This window comes from Bos indicus, chromosome 11 (genome assembly GCF_029378745.1).
Source record: "Bos indicus isolate NIAB-ARS_2022 breed Sahiwal x Tharparkar chromosome 11, NIAB-ARS_B.indTharparkar_mat_pri_1.0, whole genome shotgun sequence".
NCBI classification, from domain to species: Eukaryota; Metazoa; Chordata; class Mammalia; order Artiodactyla; family Bovidae; genus Bos; species Bos indicus.
Window position 1 is genome coordinate 26,491,878 of NC_091770.1, and position 18,870 is coordinate 26,510,747.

Sequence of the window (18,870 nt, forward strand, 5' to 3'; positions counted from 1 at the left end):
GTGAGATGAGTGCAATTCTGTGGTAGTTTGAGCATTCTTTGGCATTGCCTTTCTTTGGGATTGGAATGAAAACTGACCTTTTCCAGTCGTGTGGCCACTGCTGAGTTTTCCAAATTTGCTGGCATATTGAGTGCAGCACTTTCACAGCATCATCTTTCAGGATTTGAAATAGATCAATTGGAATTCCATCACCTGCACTAGCTTTGTTCGTAGTGATGCTTCCTAAGGCCCACTTGATTTCACATTCCAGGATGTCTGGCTCTAGGTGAGTGATCACACCATCGTGATTATCTGGGTTGTGAAGATCTTTTTTGTACAGTTCTTCTGTGTATTCTTGCCAGCTCTTCTTAATATCTTCAGCTTCTTTTAGGTCCATACCATTTCTGTCCTTTATTGAGCCCATCTTTGCATGAAATTGTTCCCTTGGTTTCTCTTATTTTCTTGAAGAGATCTCTAGTCTTTCCCATTCTGTTGTTTTCCTCTATTTCTTTGCATTGATTACTGAGGAAGATTTCTATAATCTTCAACTGTTTTTAACTCTGGACTACTTCAATTCATTTCTAATCTCTTATTATGCAACTCTCACCAGATTATTTTGAAGTGAATCTCAGATAACTGAGCTACCATTTTCAGATAACAACTGAGATAACAGATAATCTCAGATAACATTTTTCTATAACTATTTCAGTATGTACTTACACAAGATAACATTAAAAAATGATTGCAATGCCAAATCCTATGCAGAATAATTCTTTGATGATCTGGTCAGTTTCCAAATTTTCTCCATTGTCTCCTAATTTTTTTTACAGTTTAATTTTTTTGAAAACAGGATCCAAATTAAATTCCAAATATTGTTATTATTGATGTGTTTAAGTCTTTTTAATCTATTAATAAATATTCCCTTGACATGTCTCTATTCCAGCCCTTGCTGTCTATTTTAGAAGAAACTGGGTGTTTTGCAGAGTTTCCCATAACTTGAATTTTGCTAATTGCACTTGATCAATGAGTTCCTCTACCCCTGCATTTCGTATTTTCCATTAGAGATTTGATGAAACTCAGATTTGATATTTTTTGTTTTGTTTAGTTGGTCAAGATAATGGTGGTGTGAAATTTCATCAGTACTCACAGGGATGTGTGGTCATTTCCTTATCATGATTACCTTGGTTCATGAATTCATGAGGGAGTTGAAAATGGTGATGTTCTGTTGTTCTTTCTTCATTTATTACTTGGGCTCTTCCATTTGGATGCTCTCAGTTATAGTTTATATAGGAAAAACAGATAAATATTTGATTCTTTCTCTTCAATTACTATTTTCAAAATAAATTGGTTCTTTGCATTCTTCAGTGGTCAGCAGTGAGGCATTTAAAAATTACCATTATGAACTAATGTGTTTCAGTTTAGTTACATTTATTATCTGTGTTAATATTCACAGTATCCCATCTTTGGCCAATGGACCCTTTCTCTATTGTCTCTTGAATCCTTTTGATATAACCCCTAATTCTGTAAGGCTTTCTTGTTTTCTTGTGTGCATGATGTTCCAGGCTTATCTTGTATAATTCCTGGCATTCTTCCTCAGCTTGCCTGCCTTATCTTAGTTCCTTGAATGTTTAGTTGCTCAGTCATGTCTGACTCTTTGAAACCCCATGGACTATAGCCCACTAGGCTCCTCTGTCCATGGGGATTCTCCAGGCAAGAAAGAATGCTGAGTGGGTTCCCATGCTCTCCTCCAGGGGATCTTCCCAACGCAGGGATTGAACCCATGTCTCCTGCATTGCAGACAGATTCTTTACCATCGGAACCACCAGGGAAGCATCTTGGTTCCTTAACCAGGGATTATTAAACCCATGCCCTTGGCAGTGAAAGCTGGGAGTCCCAGCCACTGGACCACTAGGGAATTCCCCTTACTTTGATTTAATAAAAATTGTCATTTAGAGACAGCAGTATATGCATTAAGTGGGTTCATTGCTGCTAGTTTGGGCATTGGTTTTAGACCTTTTCAGTGGTCAGATGTAGGTAATACATGTATAGTTTTAAAAAATAGAATACATCATTAATTTATATTATACTTCATTCACATTCAGAGCTACAGTGTTTTTGCTTAACCTCATTAATCTTAACAGCTGTATTGCCTTTCTGTCTTATTTAAGAGCCCAGTTTGCAATGACACCAACAAAATTACTTATTTGGTTTATCTTAACACACACACACACACACACACACACACACCGGCTCAGAATAGCATACTGCTCCTGACTAGGTAGTATGCTTTGAAATTCAACTTTTACCCCCTAATTCTACAAACTGTTGAAAGTGCTGCTTGTCTTCTCAGACCTTCCTTTTGGAATTGAATGTCTCACAGGAAGAGTGGTCACAAAAGCCAGACTCTTCTCACTAGATTTACCTTGTTAGATATTAGACTGGTAGATCTTCAGTATTGTCCTTGTTCTCTGATGCCTTTGAGTAGTGTTTTAAAATGTTTTATGCATCTTTTCTAGTTGTTTTCAGTAAGACTTTGGTCTGAATTATCTGCCATTATCAGAAATGAAAGTCCCCTTACCTCCTAAATGTTGAACGTTGTATTTATATAATATTTGTGACCACAATATTTGGTTTTATTTCAAAGGTTCTGAAACAAAAACACCTGGATGACTGTCTACGACATATATCTGTAAGAAGATTTGAATCATTTAATCTGTTTTCAGTAACAGAAGTCAAAAAAAGGGAAACTGAAGAGGAAGCTGGCGCCTGGGTCCAATATACAAGCATCTTCTATCCTGAATACAGTATTTTCGTAAGGTAAACATCACTCCAGTTAAGATTTTTTTTTAAGCATTTTTCTCTTGTAAAAGAAAAACAATCTACCAAGAATCGAATTGTTCATTCTATTGAATTTGCAAGTAGTCTTTATCAGAATTTAGGTTTTATAACTTTGTGTTTGGAAATACTCCTTTAACTGGGTCTTGCTATGTTCTCAGAACTAAAGAAAAAACATTCCAAGGAATGTATTGGCATTTGGAGATAAAATTCAAATCAAAGAGTTCATTTAACCGTTTTCTCATAACATTTGATATGAAAAAAAAGCCAAGTTCTTCTTGAGCCTGAAGTGAAAACAGACTTTTTCCAAACTACTCTTTAAGTAGTAGTTATTTGAAAAATCAAGCTTTGGTATTTTTCCTATTCATGTTTTGTCACTTTCAGAAGAATCTTAAGAATAGGAGGAGAAAATTCAGCTGAAAGCAGTGATATTGTGAAAAGCATACAGACTGTTCTGGTTTTAAAAATCATTAGAAAAGAGTGGAGAGTTAAGATACCATTTTTACAGAATTAATTTTTCTCTCCCAGTTATAGTCTAGCATGTTGCAACATTACTTCAGGTGTTTGATTTTTATAAAATCTGCCTTTCTTGACAAGATTACACATTTTGAAAGGAAGGGAGAAGCACATTTACAGTAATTGTAGAAAGAGCAAAAAGCATTTTAAGTGGAAATATGTCTGAATACAGTTTAGGTGAGTTTAGGAATAATTTTAAGAAAAATGTTTTCACAAAGGATGTCTATTTATAGTATATGTTTCTTGAACTATTTTAGTTTAAGATATCTAAGCTTTGAAAGATACTGTAACAGCTGAATATTTAGGATTTGGATAAAAATTGATTAGGGTGGTCAGGGAAGTACAGTTAGGGTCTGGTTTCATAATACTGCTTTACTGAAAATTCTAAATAGGGATAAAAACTTGGGGGTTTGTGTACATTCATTGTGAAATTCTAATGAGAACACCTCAATTGCCTGGCATTTGTGATGGAGATGATTAGCTTAGTCCTTGATTAGGAAGGAAAGAAAACTGTATTAAATACTTACTGTATGCCAGGTATAGCGCCAGGTGCTTTGATGTATTCTAATTCATGTACTCCTTCCAATAAATCTGTGAAGCGGGAATGAAGATAATTAAACAATTGGAAGATAGAGTCTATAAGGATATTAAAGAGAAGGAGAAACAGTAAGGTATAAAGTTCTAAAACTTATCTTCTGCCTCCACTGTGATAAGAGGCAATAAGTGTGAACTGTGCCAAGAATAACTTCCTGACGTCTTCAAGGCCCTGGTAAGACTTAGCCAGAGAAAATGTGAACTCTTCTGTTCCTAGGAGTTTTCAAAATAAGACATTGTTTCATACTTGGAGAATACTTGGTGGAGATGACCTTGATGTAGAAGCAAGACTCTTCTCCAGCAGTGTGGCTCTTTGTGATATAACCGTTTTTGAAAGAATAAATATTTCTATGTAAATATTACACTAAATCCTATAGAAAGATTCTTTCTAGAAAGAAGACAGGTGGCTGAGCTAGAATTTTGGCACAATGGCTGCCAAGATTTTTTCTCTTTTCTCCAAACTAGCTGGTATCTCGCCACATCAGTAAACATATAGAATTCTAGAACTGAATTATGATCTTAGAATAAAAGTATATAATCATAGCAACATTAATAATGGCTGACAGTTGAGTGCCGGGCCTCGTGACAAGCACTTTTGTGAGTGGTTTACATGTACTAGCTTATTTAATTCACACAGCATCTTATGGGTAAATGCTGTTTTTATCTTCATTTTACAGATGAGAATATAAATAAGTTGATTGAGATCACACAGCCAGTAATTGATTGTGACCCTATTCAAACACTGGTGGTCTGGTTTCTCACCTGTACTTAAAAAAATTTTTGTTTTGAATTAATTACAGACTCTTAGGAAGTTGCAAAAGTATACGAGGAGTTCCGTGGACCCTTCCCTCAGCTATCTCCATCAGTAACATCTTATATAATGATAGTCACAGCTTGAACTTTTAACTTCTGCACATCCTGCCTCTTGTAAGTCAGTCTTGTATTCATTTTTCAGATGAAGGGATTGAGATCTGTCATACATATAATTTCACAAGCAAATCATTGCCATTGCCATCTCCAGGGGGTCTCCCTGACTCAGGAATTGAACAAAGCTCTCCTGCATTGCAGGCAGATTCTTTACCAGCTGGGCCACCAGGGAAGCGCATGTACCCTGTGAGTGTTCAGTAAATAAAAACTTGTGATGGAATGGTTTGCTTATGAAATTATATATGTGACAGATGTCCTTATACATGGAGGTATCATAGGTACCCCTTTAAAACTTGGCAAGATTGGCAACTGAGGCAAGTGTGGATACTGAATTTATATTTAAAAAGTACAGTTTTAATGTTAGTAATATTAACAGCAGGGGTGACTATTAAAACAGCTTTTGTTCTCTTGTGTTTTATTTTGTATTTTAGGAGGAACTTTATGTGTGTGTTGTGTTCAGTAGCTAGGTCGTGTCTGACTCTTTGCAGCCCTGTGGCCTGCAGCCTGCAGCCAGGCTTCCCTGTCCTTCACATCTCCTGGAGTTTGCTCAGATTCATATCCATTGAGTTGGTGATGCTAGCTAACCATCTCATCCTCTGCCACCCCCTTCCCCTTTTGCCTTCAATCTTTCCCAGTATCAGGTTCTTTTCCAGTGAGTCGGCTCTTTGAATCAGGTGGCCAAGATACTGGAGCTTCAGCTTCAGCAAATCCTAAAAGATGATGCTGTTGAAAGTGCTGCACTCATTATGTTAGTAAATTTGGAAAACTCAGCAGTGGCCACAGGACTAGAAAAGGTCGGTTTTCATTCCAATCCCAAAGAAAGTGAGAGTATTGTGCCAAAGAATGTTCAGACCATTAGACAGTTGCTCTCATTTCACATGCTCATAAGGTTAGGGTCAAAATCCTTCTTCAAGCTAGGCTTCAACAGTATGTGAACCGAGAACTTCCAGGTGTACAAGCTGGATTTAGAAAAGGCAGAGGAACCAGAGATCAAATTGCCAACATTAGTTGGCTTGTCAAGAAAGCAAGGGAATTCCAAAAAAACATCTACTTCTGCTTCATTGACTATGCAAAAGCCTTTGTGTGTGTGGATCACAACAGACTGCAGAAGGAACTTTATAGCACCTTCAAAATGTGATGCAGTGTATGTAGAAAATAGTTCATTGGGTCATGTTTTCATGAAGCTTAAATCACAGATATGGGCCAATTATAATCTAATTTTCTAGGTTATTTTAAACTCCAATCATGATTATGTAGTTTGCTTGCATATACATATAATCAGAGTTTCAATAAATCAAAATGTTCCCTTGATATTTTTTAAAATGTTCATATTTTAATGTACAAATAATGTACAAATCTAGTTTCCTCTAACTAGTAGGTGTAAGACTGAAAAAATAAGGCTTTAGCCATTTATTTTTGAAAGAGCTCCAAAGTAAGTTGCATCTAGAATCATGTTTTTTAAACCTTGTCCTTCTGAAAATCTTTGTTCTTATGCAGCCTTTGAGGACCCATTCCACTCTCTGGCTTACTTTTTCTAATTTTGGGGGACCACCTTTTTTTGTAATCAAGGTAAAAAGTAATCATTTTAACCACTTTGAATTGTGCAGTTAGTGGTTTTTAGTACATTTACAATGTTGTGGAACCATCACCACTCTCTAATTTCAAAAATTTTTCATCACCATGAAATGAAGCCCCATTCCCATTACTAGTAACTCTCCATCTTATTCCTTCCTCTTCCTCCTGGCAACCACTTACCAACTTTCTATCTATACGCTGCTGCTGCTAAGTCGCTTCAGTCATGTCCGACTCTGTGCGACCCCAGAGATGGCAGCCCACCAGGCTCCCCCGTACCTGGGATTCTCCAGGCAGGAACACTGGAGTGGGTTGCCATTTCCTTCTCCAGTGCATGAAAGGGAAAGGTGAAGGTGAAGTCGCTCAGTTGTGTCCCCTATTCTGGACATTTTATATAGGTAGAATCATATGATATATGCCCTTTTATGTTTGGCTTCTTTCACTTAACGTAATGTGTTTTGATTAATCTATGTTACAGCATATATCAATACTCCTTTCCTTTTTAATGGCTGAATAATATTCCAGTGTATGGACAATACCATATTTTGTCTATCCATTCATCAGTTGATGAACATTTGGGTAATTTCTATTTTTTGGCTATTATGAATAATGCTACTAAGAGACTTATTTGGTGATCCAGTGGTCAAGAATCTGCCTGCTAATGCAGGGAACTCAGGTTTAGTCAGGGAACTGAGAGCCCACATGATTCAGAGCAACTAAGCCCGTGTACCACAACTGATGAGCCCACGCTCTACAGCCTGTGAACCACAACTACTGAACCCATATACCCAGCTACTGAAGCCCGCATGCCTACATCCCATGCTCTGTAACAACAGAAGCCACCACAATGAAAAGATTGCCCGCCACAACTAAAGTAGCCCTTGCTTGCCACGACTAGAGAAAGCTTATGTGCAGCAGTGAAGACCCAGCAGAGACAGAAATAAAATAAAAATTTTTTTAAAAAATAGAGAAAAATAATGCTACTATGAACATTCATGTATACGTTTTTATGTGAATATATAATTTTTTAATTCTCTTAGGTGTGTCCTGAGGGGCAAGATTATACCTGAATATATAACTTTTTAAATCATAGGTGTTTCCTGAGGGGCAAGATTACTGGGTCATATAGTAACTCTTTGTTTAACTTTTTGAAGAATGTCCAAATTGTTTTCTGCAGTGGCTGTGCCATTTTACCTACTAGGAATATAAGAGAGTTCTAGTTTCTCCCCATGCATGCAAGCTCCTATGATTTTTCCTATATTATTGTTATTTTTATTATTGCCATTCTAGTGTGAAGTGATACCTTACTGTTGTTTTGATTTGTAGTCCCCCAGTGACTAAGTATGTTTTACGTTTTTTCATGTGCTCATTGGCCATTTGTATATCTTATTTGCAGAAATGTCTCTTCAAGTCCTTTGCCCATTTTTATTAAGGTTGTTTTTCTCTGTTGTTGAATTGTGAGAGTTCTTTATATATTCTGGATACTTGAACCATATCAGATGTGTGATTTGCAAATAATTTGTCTCATCTTGTGGTTTATCTTTTCACTTTCTTGATAGTGTCCTTTGGTGTATAGAAGTTTTCAGTTTTGTTCAAGTTCAATGTATCTATTTTATTTTATTTTTTTTTCATTTGTTGCTTGTGTGTTATGGTGCCATATTTAGCCCTCGTTTACTTTTAACCTCTAGTTTCAATCTCTTGTACTTTTATGAGTGAAAGTTACTCACTCATGTCTGACTCTTTGCAACCCCATGGACTGTAGCCCGCTAGGCTCCTCTGTCCATGGGATTCTCCAGGAAAGAGTACTGGAGCAGGTTGCCATTCCCTTCTCCAGGAGATCTTCCCAAATCAGGGATCGAACCCACGTCTTCTGCATTGCAGGTGGTTTCTTTACCATCTGAGCCACCAGGTAGGCTTCAAATTTTTCTCTGGTAGCTTTTGTTTTTGCTCTTCAAATAATTATTTGCCCTAGTGACTTGCTCCTTATTTCTTACTCCAAGGGCCATTCCCGGGAAAAATCAAAGGTCCTTAGTACTAGCATAGCTTTAGGTGCTTGTAAAAATGGCTGGTTGACTTTTGGAGGAAGAAACTGGCTACTGGTAAATTTTCTTTCAGCTTTATTGAGATGTAATTGACATATATTGACATATTTATTGAGATATAATTAACATATACCATTGTGTAAATTTAGGATATATTCTGTGTTGACTTCAATCACTTATCTATTGTAGAATGATTAGCACCATACTATTAGCTAACACCCCTATCATGTCACATAATTATCATTTCTTTTTTGTGGTTAAAGACCTAGGAAGCAGTTAAAGCTTTGGAATTTAGGAGAAACATGGAGTGAACTTTTTATATCATGGCTATGTTAGCAAAAAGTTGTCATCATTTTATAACATTAATTATCAGTGTAATGGAAAGATTGAAGTTTGAGAGTTCCCTTCCTTCTTGAGAAGTTCAGAAGTTCCAGTACAGTAGATATTGGAACCTACTTGGAACCTACCAACCACATTATCCAAGCAAAACTGTTTACCTGCTTAGGTAAACAGTTGAAAGATGAAGGGTAGACAAGATCTTATAGAGTTGACACTTGAATAAAGTAGATATTATTGTTGTTGTTCAATTGCTAAGTCGTGTCTGACTCTTTGCAATCCTATAGACTATAGTCTGCCAGACTTCTATGTCCATGGAGTTTTTCAGGGTTGCCATTTCTTTTCCCTGGGCATCTTCCTGACCCAGGTCTTGAACCTGCATCTCCTGCGTTAGCAGGTGGCTTCTGCACTCCTGAGCCACCAGGGAAGCCTGAATGAAGTAAATGATTCTGAACAAAGAACAATCCTTAGGTTTGGAGCAAAAGAAAGGGAACCTGAAATAATCAAACTGAATATTTACCACACTGTGTCCATGGTAGTTTTCTTACAGTTAGCACTAATCTGTATACCATTGAGGACAATGATTGTTGACCTTTTTCTTTCATGAGATGCCATCTTTTAGGGTTTCTCAACTTCATAGATAATTGCTTTTCTTCTTGTAAGTTTTTAGAGGTATGGGATTAGTTCTCCTGTTTCTCTATCCCTGATTCGATTTAATGTCACAGGGTTTACTTTCTGTTCTTGGCTTCAACAAATAAGGATTCTTGGCTTTATGTTCTTGGCTTTCAGGAAGATGAGTTTTGTGTCACTTTCTGTTTTGAATACTGCCTTTAACTTTTAAACATGCATTTTACCTTAATTATTCCAGTTTCTGCTGTTTAGAAATATTTAACTTGTTGCAAAATATATGTACCTTTTTTTACTCTTGTCTCAGATTTCTTTTCAAATGCTTATTTCATCCTGATAGAGAGGGAGAGACAAAGTGCATGAGAGAATCTCTTTATTAAAACTAGACCATAAAGCCATTGCTGTTTTAGGTATTTATCCTAAGGAAATAATCAGAAAAGATCTCAATGCTATTTCTATAAGGACGTTTGTTGAAGTAATATGCATAAAGTGTAATAGTGGGCATAGTCTAAAAATCCAACATAAGATGTTGGTTCAACAAATTGTGGTGCAATTATTTACTGCACTACTTGGCAGCCATTAAAATCATGTTGCAGGAGAATATTTAATAATGTGAGAAACTTTATAATATGTTAAGTGAAAAAAGTACAAATTGCAAAATTGTATGGACAGTGTGCTCTGCTGTTTAATGACAGGTCTGTGAACGTAGCATAAAATTTGAAGGCTATATACCAAACTATTAACTGTAGTTACCTCTGCATGATAGGATTATGGGCAGTTTTTCCTTGAGGAAGCTATATATTGCTTTGGTCTTCAGGAAAAAAAAAGTTTTGAGCTCTATACTGTATTGCTGGTCATTTTAATAGCTTCATCTTGTGTTTCAGATGTTAAATGCTTTGTTCTTTCTCTTCTGACATGTGTGCTATGGTTTTTTCCAGGTTACCGTAAATAACCTCTTCTAGAATCTTGCATCCACAGAGAAGATTCAGAATCTTCATACCAGTGATGAAAATTGGATTTGTGGTTGATAGCTTCATTGCTTTAGGTTATGATACTGTTGAGGCCAATAGTAATGGCAGATAACTTTCTGCATTCTCCCTTCATCACTCTTTGAAAGAACTAGGTCTCTGCGATAGAAATAAAAAGTTCTTCTGAGAAGGGTATTGCAGTTGACATGTATTTTCTTACTGTATCTATTAGCTCTCTAGGGCTCCCAGAACAAAACACTGCAGTTTGGATGGCTTTAACAGCAAGTTTGTTTGCTCACAGTTTGGAGTCTGGGAGCCTTAGATCTAGGTGTTGCAGGCTTGGTTTCATCCAAGGCCTCCTTGACGTGTATGGGGCTGTGCTCTTGCTGCCTCTTCCCGTGGTTGTCTTTCTGTGCACAGGCCTTGTCGTCTGTGTGTGTGCTAATCTCCTTTTTGTGTAAGGACAATAGTCGTTTTGCATTACGGCCCACCCTAATGACCCAATTTTAACCTGATTACCTCTTTGAAGGCCCTTCTGAGGGATGGGGGCTGGTTAGGGCTTCAGCATATGAATTTGGAGGGGGCACAGTTCAGTCCGTAACAATGTGCATCATTCATGGTAAGTTTTTGTGACAAAGTAAGAGTCTGACACGACTGAGCAACTTCACTTTCATCTTTTACTTTCATGCATTGGAGAAAGAAATGGCAACCCACTCCAGTGTTCTTGCCTGGAGAATCCCAGGGACGGGGGAACTTGGTGGGCTGCCGTCTATGGGGTCGCACAGAGTGGGCATGACTGAAGCGACTTAGCAGCAGCAGCAGCAGTGTTGATAAAGTAAATTTTATTGTGAATTATTAATGCTTATTGTAAACTATTCAGTTCAGTCGCACAGTTGTGTCCGACTCTGCGACCCCATGAATCACAGCACGCCAGGCCTCCCTGTCCATCACTAACTCCCGGAGTTCACTCAAACTCATGTCCATCAAGTCGGTGATGCCATCCAGCCATCTCATCCTCTGTCGTCCCCTTCTCCTCCTGCCCCCAATCCCTCCCAGCATCAGAGTCTTTTCCAATGAGTCAACTCTTTGCATGAGGTGGCCAAAGTACTGGAGTTTCAGCTTCAGCATCAGTCCTTCCAGTGAACACCCAGGACTGATCTCCTTTAGAATGGACTGGTTGGATCTCCTTGCAGTCCAAGGGACTCTCAAGAGTCTTCTCCAACACCACAGTTCAAAAGCATCAATTCTTCGGCGCTCAGCTTTCTTCACAGTCCAACTCTCACATCCATACATGACCACTGGAAAAACCATAGCCTTGACTGGACAGACCTTGTTGGCAAAGTAATGTCTCTGCTTTTCAATATGCTATCTAGGTTGGTCATAACTTTTCTTCCAAGGAGTAAGCGTCTTTTAATTTCATTGCTGCAATCACCATCTGCAGTGATTTTGGAGCCCCCCAAAATAAAGTCTGACACTGTTTCCACTGTTTCCTCATCTATTTCCCATGAAGTGATGGGACCAGATGCCATAATCTTTCTTAGTTTTCTGAATGTTGAGCTTTAAGCCAACTTTTTCACTCTCCTCTTTCACTTTCATCAAGAGGCTTTTTAGTTCCTCTTCACTTTCTGCCATAAGGGTGGTGTCATCTGCATATCTGAGGTTATTGATATTTCTCCCGGCAATGTTGATTCCAGCTTGTGCTTCTTCCAGCTCAGCATTTCTCATGATGTACTCTGCATATAAGTTAAATAAGCAGGGTGACAATATACAGCCTTGACGTACCCCTTTTCCTATTTGGAGCAGTCTGTTGTTCCATGTCCAGTTCTAACAGTTGCTTCCTGACCTGCATACAGGTTTCTCAAGAGGCAGGTCAGGTGGTCTGATATTCCCATCTCTTTCAAAATTTTCCGCCGTTTATTGTGATCCACACGGTCAAAGGCTTTGCCATCCTAAAGAACTACAGCTGTAAGTTATATAAGGGAGCATGTAGAAGATTGTAGATGTATTAGCAACAACTTTTTTTAATCACCACTGGAAAAGTAACTCAGACTCTATGACCTGTTGACAGTTGGGTTCATTTGTTTATGAAGAATAGTATCTTTTATAACTATTAGTAAAATAGCAGTTATCAAATATTTAAAGGGCCATCAAGTGAAGAGAGATGAAAAGGAACAGAATTAAGATCAGTGGGCAAGATACAAAACATTTGCCCCCTGGCACATAGAACTCCCCATAAATGGAATGTGCAGACTTGAAAGTTGGTTAGTTCTTTGTGACTATAGTTCTGAATTTGTTGGGCCATTAAAGAGGAAATTATGTGTTATGGAGTGTGGTTATGGAGGTCGATTACTTATTTTTAGATTCTCGAAGTGTGGAGTTTTGTTATCTCTAAAAAGATAAATAATTTATCTCACACTTATATAATTAAAATAATAAAATAATTATTAGTACTTTAAAATGTAGATTAATCATCAAGAAATGCCATTGCATTAAATATCCCAAAGACTAGTCTGTTCTTTTCCTTCTCCCTCTAGTGGGCAGCTGGAGAAGGAAATGGCAACCCACTCCAGTACTCTTGCCTGGAAAATCCCACGGATGGAGGAGCCTGGTAGGCTACAGTCTATGGGGTTGAGGAGAGTTGGACACAACTGAGTGACTTCACTTTCCCTTTTCACTTTCATGCATTGGAGAAGGAAATGACACCCGACTCCGGTGTTCTTGCCTGGAGAATCGCAGGGATGGGAGAGCCTGGTGGGCTGCCATCTATGGGGTCGCATAGAGTCAGACTTCTGAAGCGACTTAGCAGCAGCAGCAGCAGCAGCAGCTAGTGGGCAGAAATACTTTAAAAGCACAACATGGAAAGGTTTGTTAGTATTCAGTATGTCACAATGCATAGTCTCAGCTTTAAATAATTAATAAATGTTAATATGTCAGAGTCATTAAAGAAAATGCTTTATTCTTTTCTAGGCATAATAGTGGATCTCTGAATGTTGAAGATGTTCTTACCAGCTTTGACAATACAGGAAATGTCTGTAAGTTATATACTTACTTTATAGAAATAATTTTAGTGTTTTAAAAGTCAATTTTTAATCATTTTTTTTTCAGTGTTTATTGACTAGCGTATGTATGTGGGTGTATCATAGAAACTCCTGCTGTTTTTAGCTGCATAATAAGCCTCATGTAAGATGCACCTACTAAGTGGGATAAAGCTGTGTTTATACTTGGCAGTTTTGTGTGTGTACGACCCACATGCATTTGAATCTTGGTTCTGAAATTAATCTTGAGCAGTTTATATTGTCTCCAGGGCCTCATTCTTTTTCATCTCTTAGAACTGAATATAATGTATATAAAGTGTGTAATGTACTACATTCCTCATAGTTTATACTCAGTAAATGAAATTTTTTATTATTACCTGTGGTGAGTACCTCTAAAGCGTTTAAGTTTTTTCTAATAATGAAGATAATATTATTGAGGATTATTCTGATGTGGTAAAATAAACTATTTTGATTGAACTAAGTAGGACAGAAGGAACCCTGGATTCTCTAGTACTATCCCTTTTGTTTCTTGTTTCCATTTTGACCTTTTCAATTAATCAATCCGACAGAGGGGCTGTCTCTCCCTTCTTTGCTGTGTTTCGGGTGTGTGCATTTCCACTTCTTGCTCTCTTTCACTGGAGAATAAACCCAGAACATTTTTCCTTGCTGCTAATATACTTTAATAGAATATTTTTGTTTTATTCATTATTATAATATTATAGAATATATTATCTTTTGATCTAAGCCTTTAATTACATCATGATGGATTTCTCCACTGAGAAAATAATTTAATCATAATGTCATACAATGATAGAAATGAAACAAGAATCTCTTTATATCATGATATTAAATAATATACCATGATAGAAGCTGTGTACTTCTTTCTGTGTGCTGCATAGGCTATTTTCCTTAAGACAGTGGATTATCAGTGAAATATGACCATTTTAAATGTAAAAATTATCTTCAAGTGCTTTTCTTCTCAAAAGAAATTTTATAACTGTAACCACTTATTGTATGAACTAAAATAACATACTCAGCAAGAAGTACTCATTTTAGATCAGCATAGAATAATGTCCAGCAATACTCAGGCAATAATCTTGTTCTTATGCCCACATAATGGCAAGCTTTTGATTGCCGAGAAAAATATTTATGTATTTTGTCACTAAGAAGTCTAAATATCCTAAAATATTTAAAATAATGTAATTTTATTTTTTGTGGACAGTGATAGGCATACCTTTTAGTTTTTATATGCTGATGCTAGCTGAGTTCTTTTCTAATATTTTTACTGGGGGTTGGGGCAAGGTCTGGGTTCGGTTCAGTTCAGTTCAGTCGCTCAGTCGTGTCCGACTCTTTGCAACCCTCCAACTCTTTGCTCCTTGGACCGCAGCACTCCAAGCCTTCCTGTCCTTCACCAACTCCTGGAGCCTACCCAAACTCATGTCCACTGAGTCGGTGATCCCATCCAACCATCTCATCTGTCATCCCCTTCTCCTCCTGCCCTTAATCTTTCCCAGCATCAGGGTCTTTTCAGATGAGTCAGCTCTTCACATCAGGTGCCGAAGCATTGGAGTTTCAACATCAGTCCTTCCAATGAACACCCAGGACTGGTCTCCTTTAGGATGGACTGGTTGGGTCTTGGTAAGGAATGCTAGTGGTAGTTGAGACGTTCTCCTTTAGTTCTTTGATAATGTAAATATCATTAAGTCGGGCTTTGCTGTGCTTAGTTGCTCAGTTGTGTCCAACTCTTTGTGACTCTATGGACTGTAGCTTGCCAGGCTTCTCTGTCTACGGGAATTCTTCAGGCAAGAATACTGGAGTGGGTTGCCATGCCCTCCTCCATGGCATCTTCCCAGCCCAGGGATCGAACCCAGGTCTCTAGCATTGCAGGCGGATTCTTTCCCATCTGAACCACCAGGGAAGCAGGTCAGACTTATGCATGTGTAATTTAGGAACATCATCCTAAAATGCTATATATGAATTAAAAAATTTTTTTGTTTTTTGGCCATGCCACATGACATGCAGGATCTTGTGGAACCCACACTTTTCTGTAGCAGAAGTGCAGTCTTAACCACTGGACTGCCAGGAAGTCCTGAATATGGATTTTTGGTTTGGTAATGTGAAAATCAAGTATTGTTCCCAGTGGCTCAGTATGAAATAGGGCCACTAGCTGGCAGCATTATGTAAAAAAAAATTTTTTTCCTTAAGGTCTAAGCTATTATTTTGTATATGAATAATATATATATACTTCTCAAACATTTTTTCCCATCAACTTGTCTGCACCTACCCTCCTACTCAAGTTGTTGTTGCGTTGACAAATGGAGATATTGTATGGTTAGGTTTTTTTTTTTGTTTCCACTGCTGCTCATTGTTTGGTAGAAAGACTTGAGTCTTTGGAATTAGAACCACCTAGTTTCTTGGTTCTGAAATTAATCTCAAGCCATTTTATATTATCTCCAGGAGCCTCAGTTTTTTTCATCTCTTAGAACTGGATATAATGTATTGAAGTGTATAACATACTACATCCCTCATAGCTGATACTCAGTAAATGAATCTGTTGTTACAGTGATGAGTACCTATAAAGCTTTGCAGTTTTTTTCTAATAATGAAGATAGTATTATCAAGGATTATCTTGATGTTGTAAAAGTAAAGTATTTTGATTGAACAAGGTGGGAAAATAGATCAAATTACAGAAACAGTAATTTACTAAAATGTTTTGTCATAAATATGGTCTTAAAAACCTGAATGTATAGCCTAAGTAATAATTCAGTAACTTCTAAGTAATAGAAGAGGTGATAAAAATAAAGCTTATTAAAACATGTTTTGTAGTATTTATATTACTCTTTAAGAAAAATCTATAATGATATTTCAACTTAATGTAAAATTGGTAAAGTCCTGTTAAAGTTAAGTCTTGATTATAACTTTCATATAATTTTTGTCAAGGCTTAAAGTGATCAAGTTTTGAAAAAGTGATTTTTCACTTGATGTCTCAAATATTTGATTGTACTGTAGTGGTGACATTAGGGGCTTCCCAGGTGACTCAGCGCTGAAGAATCTGCCTGCTAATGCAGGAGACAGAGGAGACATGGATTCAGTCCCTGGATTGGGAAGATTCCCTGGTAGGAAATGGTAACTGACTCCAGTATTCTTGCCTGGAACATTCCATGGACATAACAGCCTGGTGGGCTACAATCCACGGTGTCGCAGAGTTGGACACCACTGAGCAGGCACAATGACATTAGACTGAGTTTGTGACAGGAAGGCCCAGCAGAGGGTGCTACGATCACAAGTCTATCTCACAGCTCAATATAATTGGACTAAATAACTTGAATAGTAAGCCTAAGCTTTCATCACGTAAACAAGAAAAATGTATGTTTAAACATTTATCTCTGATTTATTTCTTATATATTTAATATATTCAGCAATTCACTAATAAATAGATTTTCTTAACTGATGTGTTTAGTTCATTTTTTAACTGTAAGTATCAGTTTAATTTTCATACTTCTAGCTTTAAATACAGGAATACTTTTGGTCTTGTTAATCCTTATAGAGAAATTTCTATACAGAAAAAACAGTTCCTAAATCATGCTGAAGATGAGGAAAAAACGTTTTTAATATGATACCAGGAGAGAACCAGTAGGTGGAATTATCCATTTATTCAGGAATTAGTTTCTGGGTTAACATAACTTCCTGATAATAAAAAAAAAATAATTTAATTAAAGTACTTTATAGTTAACAACCCCCCGTACATGTTTATACAAAACATACATATGAGAATATATATAAAATATATTTGTGTTTACTGGAACCATTAATCTCAATTTCCAGTTAACTTCAAAAACAAGTAATGCTTTTATTCATTATAAATTTTCAAAGAGGAGAGGATCAGTCTTACTGCTTGAAGTTGTTTGTGCTCTCATCAAAAAGATTTGGAAAAATCTTTAATTTTGGAAAATAAATGAAACCTCTAGATATTTTCTTATTTGGTGATATATTAGAAAAGAAAATATTCCTTATGTTTGCCTCTATTATTTTAAATGTATGATTTGCAAAGTGTTTTATGTTTTTGAGATATCCTTTCAGTATTTGCATTCCTTTGAATGTTGTAGGGAGAAATTAAAATGAACCTCACACAGTCTTTTCTGCATAATAATTCATTGCTCTATAGGATACTACCCCAGTCTTATTTTTATATACTTATATTTGCTGTTGTGAAAAACAAATTATTTTGAAAGTCAAACTTCTTTTTTGCTTACCTCTAACTAGGGATAGATGTTCATATTTCGTCTTTGGAGTCTGGTACTTGAGAACATAACTTCTTTTTAAAGTATCAAAGCTACTTTGTGGCAAGATCGTGTCTGCTATTGATTCATTGTGCCTGGAAAGAGGATGCCATCAAGCTCCCTAGGGATAAGTATAGGATGCATCCTTCACTTCAGACGAGGTGCTGGCTTCTTTTGTGTTTCATGTAACATGTCACGCAGATATTTTGGGTCACAAGAGAGTACTCTGTGGCAGATCTCTGGCTTCTGTTTTCTCTGCAGGCTGAGCCTCCTTTCCAGCCAGTCCCTGACCTCCAATCATCATGCCGTATCTCTTCTGAAAGCACTTTCTCTTTCTCCACCTCATCTCTTTCCTCCACTGAAATGATTTTTTTAAAAAAATGATTCTCTTCAGCCCTTAATCCAAATTTTACTGCATAGTATATAGTACGACTGTTTGCTACTCGGTGCGGGGAATATAATTGCTTCATTTGAACTCTTTGTTTTTTTTTAATCACGTTGTCCTTTTGACAGCATGGACAAATGATTAATACTTCTCATATAATTTATTGATACAATATATACAATATAATGTGTATAAGCCATTAAAGGCTTTGGAAGTCAATGGTTACTGTATATTATTGCAATAATCTCCTGTGAATCAGGAGTCCTGGCTAGCACAACAGTGCCACTTAAATTTGAGAAATATATTGGTAACATTCCTTCTGCTATTCTTTGAAATAATTTTTTTTCTCCTCGCTGAGCTACACAACAGGACTTTGTGATGGTTGATGTCTCATGACATCAACCTAGAGAAATTTATAGACTTTCTACCTTGTATACTCTTACATGTGAAAATGGTGATTTTTTTTCTCCCCAACAAATCCTGGGTCTAACCTGGACTTTTAATGCACACAGCTGCAGTCTCCTGCTTCTTGGTTCTTTCTAGGGGTCTCATAGTGGGACCTGTTTTGTGATGTATCTAAAACTCATCTATTTTGGGTTAGTAATTAAGCAAATATTCTTGTTGAAATACAAAATGTTTTCAATTTCTACCTATATTTGGGAGACCAAAGTTGACTGTCTCTTAGGAAATACAATCCAAATTTTTATTTTTTCTTTTTCATTTTTATTGTGTTATGTAGTTAAGGTCTGTAATATTGGTGGAATTATTTCAGCT

At 36.9% G+C, this 18,870-nt stretch overlaps 1 protein-coding gene across 3 annotated transcripts in view; it reads left to right on the forward strand.

Moving 5' to 3' along the window:
- The window catches only part of CAMKMT (calmodulin-lysine N-methyltransferase), a 425,501-nt gene that overhangs the window by 12,445 nt on the left and 394,186 nt on the right, over positions 1-18,870 (forward strand). For 2 of the 3 annotated variants that reach the window (XM_019970085.2, XM_019970084.2), the window contains exons 2-3: positions 2,624-2,796; positions 13,364-13,428. In XM_019970085.2, coding sequence (XP_019825644.2) covers positions 2,624-2,796; positions 13,364-13,428 — 238 coding nt within the window. Of the gene's footprint in view, positions 1-2,623; positions 2,797-13,363; positions 13,429-18,870 lie in introns of those variants that run through there. The other variant, XM_070798587.1, reaches the window with a different exon arrangement.